The sequence below is a fragment of the Triticum aestivum genome, chromosome 2A, assembly GCF_018294505.1.
Source record: "Triticum aestivum cultivar Chinese Spring chromosome 2A, IWGSC CS RefSeq v2.1, whole genome shotgun sequence".
In the NCBI taxonomy this organism is placed as follows: Eukaryota; Viridiplantae; Streptophyta; class Magnoliopsida; order Poales; family Poaceae; genus Triticum; species Triticum aestivum.
Genome location: NC_057797.1, coordinates 770,097,786 through 770,115,500, shown reverse-complemented (window position 1 = coordinate 770,115,500; position 17,715 = coordinate 770,097,786). Strand labels below are relative to the sequence as shown.

Sequence of the window (17,715 nt, the reverse complement as noted above, 5' to 3'; positions counted from 1 at the left end):
CTCCTCCCGCAGTAGCTGGGCAGCTAGCCAAGGAAGGACTCGCCGTCCCCATCTTCCTTCCCCACCCCGCCTCCTCCTCCGCCACGCCACGCCACCTCGTCCCCCCTCCGCCTCGCGCCCTCCGCCGCCCGGATCCCTCGCCGCCGGCCGCTCCCCCCCGCGCCTCGGATCGCAGGCGGGTAAGCTGACCCTTCTCCCCTTCTCCCCTCTCCCCAGTCCCTGCTCTCCTGCTGCTGCCGGCCGCGCCATGCTATGCCCCAGCTGGGCTCCCCTTCCGCGCGGGGCCCGTAGGACTGGCTCGATTCCGTTTCGTGCTGTCTGCTGCTAGTGGACGATGATCTAGTCAATTGCGGGTGCCCGTAACCTGTTCGTCCTACTGCCTGCGTTGCCCTGCCTGCCCCCAATTGCAATTACAGGCTAAGCTAGGTTGTTGATGGCGTATATGTACTAGGTAGGTCATGTCTCCGAGCATCAGCTTCCCGGTGTGGTGCGTGTTGCTGTTAACCTCTGGCCCTGTGTTCATTTCATACTTACTAGTTCTGACTTCTCGCCATGTTCTGGAGTTAGAATGGGGCTGCGGTTCTCATTTCTGATGCCTGGATTGCATGATTGAATTGGTAGGAAACTGCGGGTAGCAGATCGATGCACGCACACATGTCTATTGTGTTTGCTTGTAACCTGTTCGTCCTACTCCCTTGCGTTGCCCTGTTTGTCCCCATTTACATTTGCAGGCTGAGCTAAGTCTTCTGTGGATGGCGTATAGGTACTAGGTAGGTCATGTACCGAGCTTCTCTGTGTGCTGGTGTTAGTTAACCTCTGTCCTGTGTTTATTTTATACTAGTTCTGACTTCTGACCATGTTCTTCTAAGTTCGAATGAGGGAGGCTGCAATTCTGACTTCTGATGCCCGCTTGTCTGATTGTACTAGTAGGACATTTTGTGGGTGCCTGATGCCCTGATTGACGCACACATGCCGCGCTAGGTAATGACGAGCTTGCCTGAGAGGGGTGCAGCACCACCATCCAATCCTACGCCATCTTCACGTGAGGGAGACGCTGCCGTAGCTTCTTCGTCTTCATCTACTTCTTCCGCCCCAGAGGAGCAGAGGAAGGACGGCGGCCCGAAGCAGTGCAAGGCCTCGATCCTCTCCAGCGTTCTCACCATCTTCGAGCCGGACCAGGATCAGTCAAGCAGGTCAGGGGGGCACGCCTCCGGGTCCTATGCTTGGTCAAGGGTTCTGAGGCGGTTTGTGGGTGGCGGCTCCATGTGGCGTTTCCTGGGATGCGGCAAGGCTCTGACCGCCGCCGACGTCCAGTTCCTTGGAAAATGCTACAAGCTGTCGTCCGAGGAGTCGTCGAGTGACTCGGATTCTGAGGGCGGGCATGCTGCGTTCTTGGAAGACTTCTCGTCAAGGATATGGATCACCTACAGGAAAGGTTAGTTTGGCCTGTTCTTGTTTGCAGAACAATGTGTATACTAAAACTATCAATGTGGCAGAGTTGGCCGCGAGCTGTTGACATGATCATTTTTTTGGTCACAGGTTTTGATGCCATATCTGATTCCAAGCTCACAAGTGATGTCAACTGGGGTTGCATGGTTAGAAGCAGTCAGATGCTGGTTGCACAGGTGAGTCTGCACTTGATTTGATTGTTTTGAAACCCTTCCTTATCTGACCACTGCTGCTGTAGCGCTGTTACTAAATTGGGCTTTGGACACATTTCTTTTTTTGCAGGCACTGATTTTTCATCATCTTGGAAGGTCTTGGAGAAAGCCCGCACAGAATGTAAGATACACGACTTCCCTACTCTGATCTCATAGAGCTGCTCACTATGCGAAAGGCAAAATTCAAGTGTTTCTATTCAGTTACAGTAGGTGATGGCGGTCTTTTAATTCTTAATGTAGGGTTTCTTATAGTGGTCAATGTTCATATGCAGCCATCTAACCCAGAATATATAAGGATCTTACACCTGTTCGGTGATTCTGAAGCCTGCGCTTTCTCCATTCACAATTTACTTCAAGCTGGAAAGAGTTACGGTCTGGCTGCTGGATCATGGGTGGGTCCATATGCTATGTGTCGGGCATGGCAAACCCTTATCCGCACAAACAGAGAGCAACCTGAAGTTATAAATAGGAATGAAAGTTTTCCTATGGCACTCTATGTTGTCTCGGGTGATGAAGATGGTGAAAGAGGTGGAGCTCCAGTCGTTTGCATTGATGTTGCTGCTCAGCTTTGCTATGATTTCAACAAGGATCAATCAGCATGGTCGCCTATTCTTTTGTTGGTTCCTCTGGTTCTTGGTCTTGACAAAATTAATCCAAGGTAATCAGCGAGTCACTACTTTTTTTGTGCTTTGGCGGTTCCTGTATCTATTTTTGGTGATCTGATGATAGTCATCCTGAGTAAAACTAGGAATATAAATGGAGAAGTACCTTGCTGACCTACCAGTTACGTGATTATATTTCTGTTATTTAAAATACATACACCACACACTGCTCTTAACTTCTTATAATCTGATTTGGTGGCTAGTTTTCCTGATCTTAATCATATAGAGGCAAATTAACCTTTCAACCCTTCACAGCTATCAACTGGACTAGGACACTAGGTTATGCATAGGGCCGCCCCTGAATATTAAATGTTTTCATTGATGGCTTGGTAGGAAATCATTCTAATTTTCAACCTTTTCCTGCCATGGTGTCACATACTATCTGATAGCGATCCTCCGTAAAACTAGGAATACAAATGGTGAAGTGCCTTGATGACCTACGAATTACTTGATTACATTTCTGTTATTTTTAAAGTACTCCTTATACTCTGTTTTGGTGGCTAGTTCATCCTCAGTAAAATTACGAATACAAATGGTGAAGTGCCTTGCTGACCTACCAATTACTTGACTACATTTCTGTTACTTTTAAAATACCCCTTATACTCTGTTTTGGTGGCTAGTTTTCCTGATCTTCATCAGATAGAGGCAAATTAATCTTTTGACCTGTGAAAGCTATCAATTAGACTAGGTTATGAGTAGGGGTGCCCCTGTGAATACTAAATGTTTTAATTGATGGCTTTGGTACGAAATTATTCTAATTTATACAAATGGTGAAGTGTGCTGACCTACCAATTACTTGATTACATTTTTGTTACTTCTAAAATACTCCTTATACTCTGTTTTGGTGGCTACTTATCCTGATCTTCATCAGATAGAGGCAAATTAATGTTTTGACCTGTGGGAGCTATCAATTAGACTAGGTTATGAGTAGGGGTGCCCCTGTGAATATTAAATGTTTTTATTGATGGCTTTGGTACGAAATTATTCTAATTTTAACCTTTTTCCTGCCATGGGACATACTATCAGGTACATCCCACTACTAAAGGAGACATTCACATTTCCTCAAAGCTTGGGCATTTTAGGTGGAAAACCTGGAGCATCAACTTACATTGCTGGGGTGCAGGATGACAGGGCACTCTACCTAGATCCCCATGAGGTTCAGCTGGTAAAAACTTCAGACTTTTCAGTTATTTAGCACATACAGACATCAATTTCACAAATGTTGCAGGCTTGTAGTTTTTGTACCTTCGGTGAAAGCAATCTGATCTATAAGCTGTATGGAATGCAAACATGATATGCTATTTTTTTATATCTATAATTAGAGTTTAATTTAGCACCACTGAACTAATCGGTTCCTTTGAACGGAGCTCTCAGCTCCATCCTCCCATTCAATGAGTTAGTAGTAGTGTCTATTATGCATGCTGTCATCACTACTAGCAACCAACTATCACATTTTGGGAGCCTGTTATGTGCATGCCCTGCTGAGAAAGGCATTTATTGCTTTTATTGGCTTGGCGTCCACTCTGTAGTTCAGAATCATGTGTGTTAGATTTCAACATTTGTCCCAAGAATTCTGGAGTCGCAAACAATTATTATTATCAGTGCACGAAAAGCTGACTTCCTCTCAAGGAAAACGATAGAACAGGTATCCAGGGAAAGAAAATAGCAGAATAGGCTGTCCGAGGGTTCATTTCACTATGCTGCACACATGTAGAATGCTTTTCTTTTTTTAATCTTCAGCATATATTTAGTTTGTTCCAGTCTGTTGATTTTAGCCCGATCCATAGTTCCTGTAGATATCTATTTCTGCCTTCACTTGTTCAGTTGGAATGCCATTTTCTATCAACAATCATATCAAGTTGTTACGCATATCATCTGTGCTTTGGGGCATTTGACTTTTGAGCTATGGTGTTAATACTGGGCTGCTCTTTAATGTCAGGCAGTTAACATAGCATCTGATAACTTGGAGGCGGACACTTCCTCGTACCACTGCAGGTATGTGCATCATTCTAGTTACTGACGGTTAAGATGGTTCCACTGTTCAGTTTCCTTTCCATTCTCAAATGGCCAAACCCTAATCCGTGTATCAACTCTTGAACAGCACCGTCCGTGATATGCCTCTAGACCTGATAGATCCATCCCTGGCTATCGGTTTTTACTGCCGTGACAAAGGTGAACTTCCGTCCCTCAGATTCATGAGTCGGGTCATTCAAATTTTAGTCTAACCTTCTTTTTATTTCTTTCCAACTTCTTGTATGCAGATGACTTTGATGATTTCTGTTCTCGGGCCTCGGAGTTGGCAGAGCAGGCGAACGGAGCACCGCTCTTCACTGTCGTGCAGTCAGTTCAGCCATCGAAACAGATGTACAACCAGGATGACGGGTCCGGCTGTTCAGGCTACGGCGTCTCCGACAACATTGACACGGAGGACCTCGATGGCTCCGGCGAAACAGGAGAAGACGAGTGGCAGATTCTCTGAATGAAAGGGAAGTTTAACTTCAGTGTTCGGTTAAACCTTCACATGACCACACCTTGGGTAAATGTCCCCCCTGTGTGAAGTAAAGACTTCAAAAACCTCGTGTGAAATCTAGGGTTTCCAGTTCCGCTTGTTCCGGGTAGCTGGGAGGCTGGAAAAGTTAGGAGCCGTTACGCTGATCATCGGCACAAGTTGGTTTGATGGAAAATTCCTCTGTACCATACCATACGCGCTGTTGTGGGTGACTGCAAAATGTATCTATTGATTGGTTCACGCTAGGCAAATTGGCAGATTGGTTATAAATGTTTCCTTTGTTGCCATGTTTGTGATTCGATTTCGGGGTCGGGATCTTTGTTTTGGAGCTGCTTTTGTGAAGGGGCACGTTAGGTATCGCAAGGTGGTTCAGGCGGCAAGAAAGGCACACGCTATGTATGCACAAAGCCAAAGATTTTTCTTCTTTTTCTTCAGTCCCATGCAGAATGTGCCATAGACTATTCTAGAACAAATCATTTTACATTTTCCCTAGAAACAGGCCTTATTTTGCAACAAATTATTTTACATTTTCCCTGAAAACAGTCCTTAATTTACAACAAATTATCTTACATTTTCCCTAAGAAGAGCCCTTATTTACATTTTCCCTAGAAACTGCCTTTATGTATAATCATATCCAGAAAGAATAAGGCATATCCCTTGCAAAGAAGAAAGAAAGGAAGAATAATCATATCCACAACAAAGTATAAATCGCAAATCACTGGCACTTTCTTTTAGGAGATGCTGGCACTTTTTTTCTGAGACAAACACTGGCACTTTTTTGTGAGAGAGAGAAGGACCACGCCAAATCTGGATTAATTTTGTCACGAGGCCCGCTTGACCCAGAGGCCCAGTTCCCATGGAAGCAATCAGGACCAAGCCCAGTTAGGCCGGAGGTCCATCCCGTCGAAGAAAGAAAGTTAGGCCGGAGGCGTCCTCTCCGGTAGCCCACCACACATTTCAGATAGCTCGGTCGACCCCGAAATGAAAACCTAGCCGCCGGGGCGTCGCGGGAAGGCGGAGGAGGTCCCTCTCCGGCGACGTTTCCTTCATCAATGGAGTATATATATACTCATATCTTGAGCCGGCGGATCTCCTCTGTGCCGCGCTCTCCAGGGCGCCTCTGCTCTTCCCACCTTTCCTGCTTCTCTGCTGCTGGCACCTCTCGAAGCAGCGCAATGCGGAGGTGTTCGAGAGCCTGCCACCGTCACGAGGAAGATGTGCTTCTACGAAAGCGTCCCTCTGGCAGCGCCGCCTCCCCCTTCTTCGCCGGCCGCGCTGATGCTGACGCATGGCTGCACTGTCTTGCTTCCTCTGTAACTCTGAACTCTCTCTATGTGTCCCCCGTTTGTTTTGGTGGACAATCTTGGGCCAACTTTCAGTGAAAATTCAGACGGGGAACCGCTCATTCTGCATTTATTTGGTCTAGTAGATATTGATGCTTTTTCTATAAATTTGATCATCAAACTTAACTAAGCTTACAAGTTAAGGGACTTGTTTTCTGAAAATGAGGGTACAAGATAAGTAGTGCACCAACAAGTTGATACACACAAACATTATAGCATCTGCAATGCTAGCTTACCTTTCTACATCGATCCAAGGGTACGTACGTAATCACTATCTTACATCATTTGGTCTGTTCTAATTTTGGAATCACGGATGTCGTGATCTCTGGCCACTAACCCTATAAAATTAGTTTGATTAGCTTTATCACTGTTGCAGATCCTGGGTGAGGCTCGGGTGAGAGGAAGGTCACGAGAAAGAGAGGAGGAGAAGATTTCTCTGAAGAACTCTATCTGATTCATTCCCAGATGCAAGATGTATATACAGGTGCTTTTACAGTTTTCACCCTCTACAGTCCCACAATTACAAGTAAGTCCTACCAACACTCCCCCTCAAGATGGGGCAAAGATATCAATAAGCCCCATCTTGCTACAATTCTTAACAAAAGATACAACATTCAACCCCTTTGTCAATACATCTGCTAACTGATTTACAGACTTAACATAAGTAACTTGCAGAATCCCCACATCTAGTTTTTCTTTGATGAAATGTCTATCTATTTCTACATGCTTAGTTCTATCATGGTGAATTGGATTGTGGACAATGTTAACTGCAGCTTGATTGTCACAATATAGTTGGAGGGGTACACCACCAAGCAGATGAAGTTCTGTTAGTAGCATTTTTAACCACATTAACTCGCATAACCCAGATGCCATTGCTCTAAACTCAGCCTCAGCCATAGACCTTGCAACTACACTCTGCTTCTTGCTCCTCCAACTAACTAGATTGCCACCAACAAACATACAATAACCTGATGTAGACCTTCTGTCATCTAAACACCCAGCCAATCAGCATCGGTATATCCCTCAATATTCAGATGTCCATGAGCAGAAAACAGTACTCCTTTCCCAGGACAACCCTTAAGATATCTAAGGATTCTGTTTACTGCATCCATATGAATAGACCGTGGGTCATGCATATATCTACTCACCACACTTACGGCATATGCAATATCTGGTCTAGTGTGTGATAAGTATATAAGTCGCCCAACCAATCATTGGTACTGTTGTTTATCCACAGAATCCCCAGAGTCAGCAATTATGCGATGATTAAGTTCAATTGGTGTGACTGCTGGTTTACAATTTAACATTCCAGTTTCATTGAGTAAATCTATCACATATTTCCTTTGTGAGAGATAAATACCTTGTACACCATATGCTACTTCGATCCCAAGGAAATAGTGAAGATAGCCCATGTCTTTAACTTCAAATGACCTTGCCAGTGCCTTCTTCAACCAAGAGATCTCACCATCATCATTTCCTGTAATGACTATGTCATCAACATATACAATAAGCACAGTAACTCTATCATGATTATGCTTGTAAAATAAGGTATGATCAGCATTGCTTTGTTTAAATCCCATAGAACAAATCTCATTTCTAAATCATCCAAACCATGCTCTAGGTGACTGTTTCAAACCATATAGAGATTTTTTCAGCCTACACACTTTTCCCTCTGTCTCTTGTGTACCAAACCCTGGGGGAATCTCCATATAAACCTCTTCATGCAGATCCCCATGAAGAAAAGCATTTTTAACATCCATTTGAAATAATTTCCACTTATTATTTGCAGCTATAGATATGAGAGCTCTAATGGTGTTCATTTTCGCCACTGGTGCAAAGGTCTCATCATAATCGACTCCATAAGTTTGACTATACCCCTTTGCCACTAATCTGGCTTTATACCTTTCTACCTGTCCCTCTGAATTTTGTTTCAAGGTAAATACCCACTTACAACCAACAACCCTTTTATTAGGAGGAAGAGTAGTGAGTACCCAAGTATTGTTCTTGTCAAGTGCTGTCATCTCCTCTATCATAGCTGCCCTCCATTTTGGGTTCGACTTTGCCTCCTGCCAGTCCCGTGGTAAGGGTCCTGCAGAATCTAGTGCTGCGATAAAGGATTTATAAGAAGGACCAACAGTGTCATAAGAGACATAGCTAGAGACATTATATGGATCCAATTTAGAGGGCAACTTCCCAGCCTTAGACCGTGGCTGCTTTCTATGAGCCATTGGAACATCAAGGTCATCATATTGAGAAGAGATGTTACCACTATCTGAGGAAGGTCTGGAGTCATCAGGTTGACTTTGAGTATCATCTTGTTGGTCAGCTTCCTGCTCTTGCTCATGTTGCTGTCCATAAGCCTCAGCTTCAGGTTCCAACACTTGCATTTGTTCCTGGGTATGTCGTTTTCGTGTATACACCTGCATCTCCCTTTCCTCGTTTGGTTTTGGCCATCGGGGTGCTGCATTTGATGTATCATACTGCTCCCCCTTTCTTTGTTCTTCTTCAGTTTCTGCACGGATTACCCCAATTATCATCCCTTTTGATGTTGTGTCATCATCTCCCTCTTCTTTGTCTCCCCCTGTCCCACAATATGCATCTAACATGTTATCAGTAAACAAATCAGGAAACACATCAGTTAAGTCTGTTGGTTCCCCATAAAATGGTTCATGTTCTCTAAATACCACATCCATACTCACGAACATTCTTCTTTCCGAAGGACACCAACACTTGTAACCTTTTTGCTTACTAGAATACCCCACAAATATACACTTTAATGCCCTTGGATCTAGCTTACCAACTGAAGGCCTATAATCCTTAACAAAGCATGTACACCCAAATACTTTTGGTGGAACCACATATGTAGTGTCCTCGGTTAGACATTCGATTGGTGTCTTGTACCCAAGCACCCTGGATGGCATCCTGTTCATCAAGTAGGCCGCAGTCATGACTGCTTCACTCCACAAAAACTTTGGGACATTCATGGGAAACATCATACACCGAGCAATCTCTAGGAGACGCCTATTTTTCCTTTCTGCTAGTCCATTCTGTTCAGATGTACCCGGACAGGTAGTCTGATGGATAATTCCGTAACTTGATAGATATTCATCAAGTTCTTTGTTCACATACTCGGTACCATTATCCGAACGTAGTACCTTCACCCATGCACAATATTGGGTCCTAATCATATTATGAAAATCTCTAAAGCATTCAAATACATCACTCTTATGACGCAAAATATAGACCCAAGTAGTTCTAGCGCAACAGTCGATGAATGTAACAAAATAGTGATAACCATTTATCGATGTCACCCCACTGGGACCCCATACATCTGAGTGTATAGTTTGTAGAGGTACATCACTTCTATTATCAGATGACAAATAAGAGCTCCTAGTTTGCTTTCCGAACTGACAAGCATCACACATTAGTTGTTCCTTGCTAATTTTACAATAAAGATTAGGGTAGAGCTGACCCAGAGTAGCAAAAGATAGATGTCCCAAGCGACGATGTTGAAGTAGAAATTCTTCTAGGGGTGAGGAGGACACCGCAGCAGCCACAGTAGGGAATATCTTATTATCCAGGTAATATAACCCATCATGCATGCTCCCCGTCCCAAGCTTTCTTCCAGTCCCAAGTTCCTGAAATATGCACCAGGTAGGAAAGAATATAGCAGCACAATTCAGCTCTTCAGTAATACAGCTGATCGACAAAAGGTTAATTGGAAATGCGGGGACATGCAAGACAGAAGAAAGTGACATATTTGGACTGCACTTGACCATTCCAGACCCCACAATCGCTTGAGTAGAACCATCAGCTAATTTTACACTTTCCCTTCTTAGATTAGAAATATAATTGCAAAATCCTTATTAGATCCAGCCATATGTCTAGATGCACCAGAGTCAATTAACCATTGTGCCCCTGTTGTAAAATTATCACTACACCCCATAATAGAAGAGTTGTTACCAGCGAAGTTGGCTGACGAAGATGATGCATGTGTCTCCGAGGGCCGCAGATCACCAAGGCTCAAATTCTTTAGTTGACGCCAGTTCTCTAACTCATCGGCGGTCATCTCGATGCTCACAGTCCTAGATGGTTCTTCAGCAACAGCAGAAGTGTGTGCCCTTCCTATTGACCACATACCTCTTCCACGACCACCACCACGTCCATCAAGCCCGCGACCACGTTCTCTGCCATGCCAGTCCAGGCCTCTACCACGACCTCCTCCTATTAGTTGTGGGCAGGCTGCCTTGAAGTGTCCTGGCTGGCCACATTCAAAGCACTTCTTCTCATGAGTATTTGCTCCTGGTCTTGGATAATCACCACTCTCGACAGCAAGGAGAGCTGAACGCCTTTGTGAGACACCTTGGGCCATGGGTCCTGTTGTCTCCAATTTCAACCGAGTTTCCTCGCTTATAATTGCAGCAATTGCTTGCTCTAGACTGGGCAACTTCCCACTACCATAAAGTGCTGCTCTCCTATTCTCGAATTAGGATGAAGACCATTTAAGAAGTCCCTAACACGCCTTCTTTCAGTCCATTTACTATGTTTCTCAACACATTTCCCACATTCCATCTCAACTGGATCATAGTAATCAAGATCACTCCACAACCTTTTCAATTCTGACACATATTCCACAACAGTCTTCTCACCCTGGCCTAGCTCCTGTAGTTCCTTTTGAATCCTACATGCCAACATCTCATTCCCTACACCTGAATATGTCCCCTTTAGGAGCCTCCAAATTTCTGAGGCCTCCTTGATCCTTTCAACTTGCTTTGCAATCTGAGATGATATTGAGCTTAAAAGCCAAGCTCTCACCAATGCATTTGTTGCTTTCCACTTCTGGGCCTCTTTCGAATTTTCCTCGATAGGCTTCTCCACTGTTCCCAGTATATACCCCTCAAGGTTCCTCGAGATCAGGATGGTGTCGGCATGCTCTGCCCAACTGGAATAATTTTCCGCACCCACTAGCTTCACATGTGGCATTTGCAACGGGTGAATCTCTTCCTTGGCTTCAGTCTCTGGTCTTGAATTTCCAGCCTGCTTGCTGATTGCATCAAAGAGTGCTCTGTATTTCTCATCCATAGACTGAAGCACAACTGCAAGTTCCCCGGCTGTAACTGCCACAGGGGCATTTACATTTTCTCCCATCTTGCAAGTTCTTCAGGGTCACACTGCAGTACTGTACAACCCTCAATCACCACCTCAAAGCGAGTAATCTCCCCTGTGAATCCCTGCAGCCTACCTTCTAACTGCACCTCAACCTTGCACCCAAGAACCAACTCACCACTCTCACCTTCACCTGAATAAATCCTACTCAACCCCTCAACAACGGCTGTACTACACCTCCTGGGTACCACTCACCTCTGTCTCCAGTCCCTTGGCTATTTGCCTTGCTCGCAGCTGGCTCCCCTGGTCCACTGCAGCCGCCGCCGGCCCCCTGCTCCACTGCAGCAGCAGCCGGTCCCCTTCTCCACCGCAGCCAAGCACACAATCAGGCAGCCCCAATTTGACTCTCTGCCGCACCAAATCGGGCCCCAGAACCTCTGCCTTTACCTCCCAACACTCAGTGCCGTCAATCTGAGCGATTCTGGAGCGAATCCCTGACCTGCTCTGATGCCATGTTGCAGATCCTGGGTGAGGCTCGGGTGAGAGGAAGGTCACGAGAGAGAGAGAGAGGAGGAGAAGATTTCTCTGGAGAACTCTGTCTGATTCATTCCCAGATGAAAGATATATATACAGGTGCTTTTACAGTTTTCACCCTCTACAGTCCCACAATTACAAGTAAGTCCTACCAACAATCACATCATGCATGTTTCGGTTGAGACTTCATTAGGACGGCAACGAAGATATATATATATATATATATATATATATATATATATATATATATATATATATATATATATATATATATATATATATATATATACATATAGCTGCCCGGACGGCTTGAATTTGGCTTGACATGTGAAGTCCATTTGTTTGATTCTGTTTCTGCGGCAGAAGGGAGGTCGTGTGTGACAACACAAGATGATGGATCATGGATGCTCAAGTGAAATACACATATAATAAGCAAGTGGCAACAACTGGGAGGAAGAAAGAAGACATATATGCCTCCTTTGAACCACCAGTAGGCAATAACCACACCCAAGGCCAGGCTTACACGAGTTCTGAAACGAGCAAAGATTCACGAGAAAAAGAGTGAGCTAGGGAGTCATCGCCATGGAGGGTCACCAAGATGCGATCAACATGACGCAGGCACTGGAGGCCTTGTCCCCCTATCTGGAGAATCCCCGGCGGATAGTCATCCGAAACGAAGCTTTTGTGGTTGTGGCAGCCGCAATGCTGTTCCTGCAACTCATGCTTGGTCCTTGGCGTCGGTGGTCGGGCCATTGGTTCGTCCAAGGTACTCTCTGGCTAGCTTACACGCTCAGCTTCCCTGTGATCACCTATACCCTTGGTCAGATGGTGACCTCGCCCGTGAAGAATGTGCTGTATCCTGTTTGGGCCCTGATTCTCTTCTGGGCAACCGGGTCGGCCAACACCTCCGTGGCTTATAATATCGAAGACAACAGGCGGTGGAAGCAGTACCTCTTTCAGCTCCTTCAGTATGTCGTGTATGTCGCTGTTATATGGGCGCTGATTGTTGGTGCCCCAACAGCTTTAGTCATTCCCCCTTTTTTGCTAATATGCCCGGTTCTTTTGGCCAACATGCATAGAGCACTTGCTGGTTGGATGGCCACGGATTCTACTCCCAGCAAATTAGTAGCAGACTACATTAGGGCGCAGGTTCAGGTTAATGCAAGATCTAGAGCTGCTCAGGAGGAGAATTTCACAATGAATAGCTGCAAATATCGTAAGGATGGTGCCATCACCATTGAGGCAATCTGGGGGATGACATTTGATGATGACAGCCTGCTCAATAGGTAGCTGAGAAATGTATGCCTCTTGTTTGCTCTATCTCACTTGCTGTGCCGCCGCTACTTTGAGATGGATTGTGCCGAGGCTGGACTACCCAAGACGCTCAAGTTTGCACTTGAGAGTTTGTTGCCGAAAGATGATCAAGTTTACTCAGGAGCATTTCATCTCATCGAGGTAGAATTGAGCTTCCTCTATGACTTCTTCTTCACAAATCATGCAAATATAAATTCCTTAGAGATTCAGTTTCTTATGCTGGTTGTTGTCAAATTGATTTGCACACTTATTAGTGGAGTGTTTCTGCTTGTATATCCCCCCATTGTCAGATCAATTGACCCCATAATCGAGGTTGGCACAAGAAGGGTTGATGTTACTATAACAGTCGTGATTATGGGAGGTCTCTGTCTGTTTGAAGTTATGCAGGTCATACTCTATCTAACATCGGACTGGGCCACCATTTCACTTGTTTGCAGCTATACCAGAGGAGATGCATGCAAACTCGGTCCATCCATCATTCGGTTTGTTAGAAGGTTTAAGTTTGAAAATTTTCTTGGCAAGAGGATTAATATTTTTGGATATTGGCAAAATAAGATGGACCAGCCATCTGTAATTGGAGGCAACTTGCTTGTCCATTGGCTCTATGTGAGCCCCAGTGGTGGAATCGCGTTGGAGCATGCTCTAGTATTTTCAGCATACAACCTCATTTATTCAATGATATTCTCAATGAAGAAATTTGTGGTCATTCCTGATTTGGTCAAGAGCGATATAGTTTCTTGCTTGTGGACATATGGCAACGGTGGTGGTCCTCTAACTAATGGAAGGGCAGCATTGCAGCGTAATGGTGTCCTTAGAGATTTCTCCTCTACATTGGAAAATGATGGCCAGATAAAAGTGATGCTTATTTGGCACATCGCATCTGAGTACTGCAATATTGCATCCTCCGATGGTGCAGAGGAGGGGCTTCATCACAGCGGTGCACGTCAAGTTGCCACAACTTTGTCCAAGTATTGTGCCTACTTAATATACTTCATTCCAGAATTGCTCGCCGAGAACTCTACAGACACACTATTCATAGTCCATGACTTGCTGAAGGAAGTAGATAGTGCACTGGGTGGTGACAAACCGACTAAGGATAGATTGCTCAGGGTCATCCAGGATTCTGAAAGTATCATGAGTAACCAGGATCAAACTGTCGTCCATGATTCTGACGGCCCTGACAACCATGCTACCATAATCCAAATCCCTCCAGTCAGCAACAACCAATGTTTTAAATAGCGGGCTATAGCATTTAGCGGCGACCCTTAAAAACAGCTATAGTTGGGCTATAGCGGGGCTATAGCGGCAAATTGTACATGAAATCATTTAGCGGCAACACCCTCAACAGCTATAGCGGGGCTATAGCCGGCTATTTAAAACTATGGCAACAACACAGACAACATCATCCATGACTCCGACGGCGGCAGCAGCACGGATAACATCATCAGCGACTCCAGCGGCAGCAGCAACACGGATAACATCATCCACGACTCCAGCGGCGGTAGCAACAACGGCCATACTACCATCGCCTAGGATTCCGCCGCCAACAACAATGAAGATAGCATCCTCATCAAAGGATTGAAGCTAGGGAGGGATCTGGAGGCGAAAGATGTTGACCTCCGCTGGAAGGTGATGGCAGAATTCTGGGCTGAGACCATCATCTACATCGCGCCATCTGACAAAGCCGCGGAGCACATGGAATGGCTTGCGCAAGGAGGGGAATTTCTTACTCACATCTGGGCTCTCCTCACACACGCAGGCATCCTAAAGCGTGACCACATGATCCCAATCCCAGACCAGATACCAACTCTAGACCAGACACCAACCCCAGAAGATCAGATGCCAGCCCTAGACCATATGCCAACCCCAGAAGATCGCGTGTAGTATTGATACTGTGCACGCTTCCTGTATTTCTCCTTTTCGTTCAGTTTTCTTCCTCTTCAGCTCAGTTCTCATTGTTGCTTTATGACTCTGTTTCTTGGCAGAAATCGTTATGTAAGGGTATCCAATGTATCAAATGCAATCAGAGAGTGTTTTTATTGCACTCCTTTCGGGCTCCATTGTTGTTTCTTCATGCTGTTTTTTGTGTTACAATGGCTGGTCCTGTTTGTCTTTGTTGTTCATTCTTCCACTCTTCAGCTAATAGACTGGATCGTCGCCATTTTATGAGGAAATGAAACAGAGTTCTGTTACTATGGCTGTTCTTGTTAGTCTTTTGTCTTTACACTTTTTTGTCTAAAGAATATAGTTCTTGCCTTGATATTTGCATGTTTAATTTTTCACCATCTTGGAAGGCCTTGGAGGAAGGTGAAATACATGACTTTCCTACTCTGTTCTGTTAGAGTTGGAGGATCTGTTTGGTGATAGCAAATTGCTGATTTTCCATGCTTTGGAGATTTCTGTATTTATGTTTGGTACCTCATCTAGTCTTAGGTACTTTGTCAAAACTTATGTGCTACAAAACTAGGAACAAGGATGGCGAAGTGCCTTCTTTGCCAACTGAATAATTTTTTGATTCACTTTATGTCTTTTGTGAAACACTATGCAGATGGTGTGACGGTTAATTATTTGTTCACTTCTGATTTGAACTACAGTTATAAAGACTTGATGATGTTCCTCTCTTTGGTCATATTATGCTGAATGATCTGTATTTGGAGCGTGCTACTTGTAGTTTGAACAAGGCTTGCTATTTCCAATCCGTGTGCAGGTGAGCCGTGTTTGAATTCTTTGGAACATGGAAGAAGGGGTGGACATTGAGAATGGAACCTGCTCCTGAAGGAGACTATGTTGATATATCTGATGGTGTCTTTGAGTTTCTTAACCCATCTACGGTTATCTGTTGCTAGTTTGCCCTTGCCTTTGGATCCCTCTCCTTGGTGAAGGGTAATTCGTGCAATACATGCCGGAGGTTCAAACCGATCCACCGACGAGCCCAGCGTGTTGGCTGAGCCCGGCACTGCGGGACACCACCACCATCAGCTCGAGATCACCATCCGACGTATCGGTGTCTGTGCGTGAGCTTCTTCTCCCCACGTACCCTCATCGTCTTTCTTCAGAGATTTTTTTAGGGGCTCTTCAGAGATCATCGTTTAATTTCGGCTCTGTAGTTGGGCCCTCATATTACGAGAACCAATGGCCCACCTATATCGGGCTTTATTGTGTGTACAGCACTTCCCTTATTAGCCTAAAAAAAGCACTTCCCTTATGTTTAGTCCCACCTCAGGTAGCCACAACGCAGAGGAGTACAGTGTTGGGCGCTGCATAGTACAGTGCATCGCCTGGGTGTTGTGCGCTGCAGTGCTGTTAACCGCCAAACTACAGAAATAGATGCCATTTTGGCCTCATGCAGCACTCACATAACTTGCTTGAAGATCGCTAAAATTACTGTAAACTGCACATACTGAACAAAGACAACTAATAACTTGAACATCACATCATTTAGGACAATTCAACATTACTACTAGTTCGCAAACACAAATACCACACTAGTAAGAGTTCACCAACATATAACATAACGTCACAAGTTCATCAACCTAATGAAACGGCTACAAGAGCACTAACAAACACAAGCACTAATGCCTTCCGCGCGTGTTCCTGGTGCCACGCCTGCAGGCAATCTTCTTCTTCCTGGGTGGACGAGCCTCCTCTTCCTGCACTTCCTCCTTCGCCTCCGCCTCCGCCTTATGATCCAAGCTAGCCATCCGCGAGGTCCCTACGACCACCTTTGGGTTGCCCCTGTTGTCAAAGTCGTTGGGCGTGTACCGGCGTCTGGGCTGCCTAGGCTTGAACACATATGGGGACCGAAGTTGAGCGTCCGTCAAAGTCATGTCATCATCAAGCTCATCGCCCTATCACACAATCAAACAATATGGTGAAGACCGACGTCGTAATCAAGTGAGAATCACATCTAAAGGATTAGTCATACCTCTTGGGTGACCGCACCCTCATCATCCAGATAAGCATATGAGGAACTCAATCATCCCTCTGATGGTGAGATGAGGGGTCTGATGGTGTACCAGACCTAGAGGCAGATGGTTCATCAAATTCGGGATCGCGGCAACCGAGAAGATTCGATAATCGCCTTAACTTCTTGGCCTGACGCTGTAACATGAACAAGTGTATAAGATATCAGACTCCGCAACATAGACTGGCTCTCATAGTGAATGCGATATGTACCTTGAGAAATGCTCGTAGTGAACCATCATCATTGCCTTTTCCAACCGGTGTTCCCTCCAGAATAGACTGGCTCTCATCAGCTGCTTTCTTGATCTCGGTGCGCTGCGGATGAGAAAGAATGAACACGTTAGCCATTCAAACATGTGTAATACGACCAACGGGAAAGTAAAGAAGGAACACTTTACCACATAGTTAATCACCGGAACAGCAGGGACTCCGTGCCCTACCCTGATATCTCTGCTGTACTTCCCCTTTGATAGATCCTCAAAGTTTACGGGTTCTTCAAGAATATCCTCATTATATGCCGGCGGGCATATCTCAACTCGAGTATTTTCAAGAAGCCATTGTATGTAGTTATCAAAAGCAAGTGGACTATGCTCACGAAGCTTGGCGCGTGCACTGCTACGAGC

General features: G+C 45.1%; 2 protein-coding genes across 3 annotated transcripts; one reads left to right on the top strand and one right to left on the bottom strand.

Moving 5' to 3' along the window:
* Positions 1 to 16: 16 nt before the first annotated feature.
* Positions 17 to 5,102, top strand: LOC100415828 (cysteine protease ATG4B). 2 transcript variants are annotated; one of them, XM_044603858.1, is made up of 9 exons: positions 17 to 179; positions 928 to 1,435; positions 1,540 to 1,625; positions 1,732 to 1,782; positions 1,934 to 2,319; positions 3,350 to 3,488; positions 4,263 to 4,318; positions 4,425 to 4,495; positions 4,585 to 5,102. In XM_044603858.1, exons 2-9 carry the CDS (start codon positions 985 to 987, stop codon positions 4,800 to 4,802), a joined length of 1,458 nt encoding a protein of 485 aa, XP_044459793.1. In that variant the 5' UTR covers positions 17 to 179; positions 928 to 984; the 3' UTR covers positions 4,803 to 5,102. The 2 variants fall into 2 exon arrangements, with proteins under 2 accessions (XP_044459793.1, XP_044459794.1); XM_044603859.1 differs by having other exon boundaries at positions 18 to 179; positions 931 to 1,435.
* Positions 5,103 to 9,179: 4,077 nt separating this feature from the next.
* LOC123186617 (ATP-dependent RNA helicase glh-1) lies at positions 9,180 to 11,570 on the bottom strand. Its single transcript, XM_044598349.1, has 2 exons — positions 10,139 to 11,570; positions 9,180 to 9,813 (listed from the first exon to the last, which is right to left on the bottom strand). The coding sequence occupies exons 1-2, from the start codon at positions 10,545 to 10,547 to the stop codon at positions 9,770 to 9,772; spliced, it is 453 nt and encodes a 150-aa protein (XP_044454284.1). The 5' UTR covers positions 10,548 to 11,570; the 3' UTR covers positions 9,180 to 9,769.
* Between the last annotated feature and the right edge of the window lie 6,145 nt (positions 11,571 to 17,715).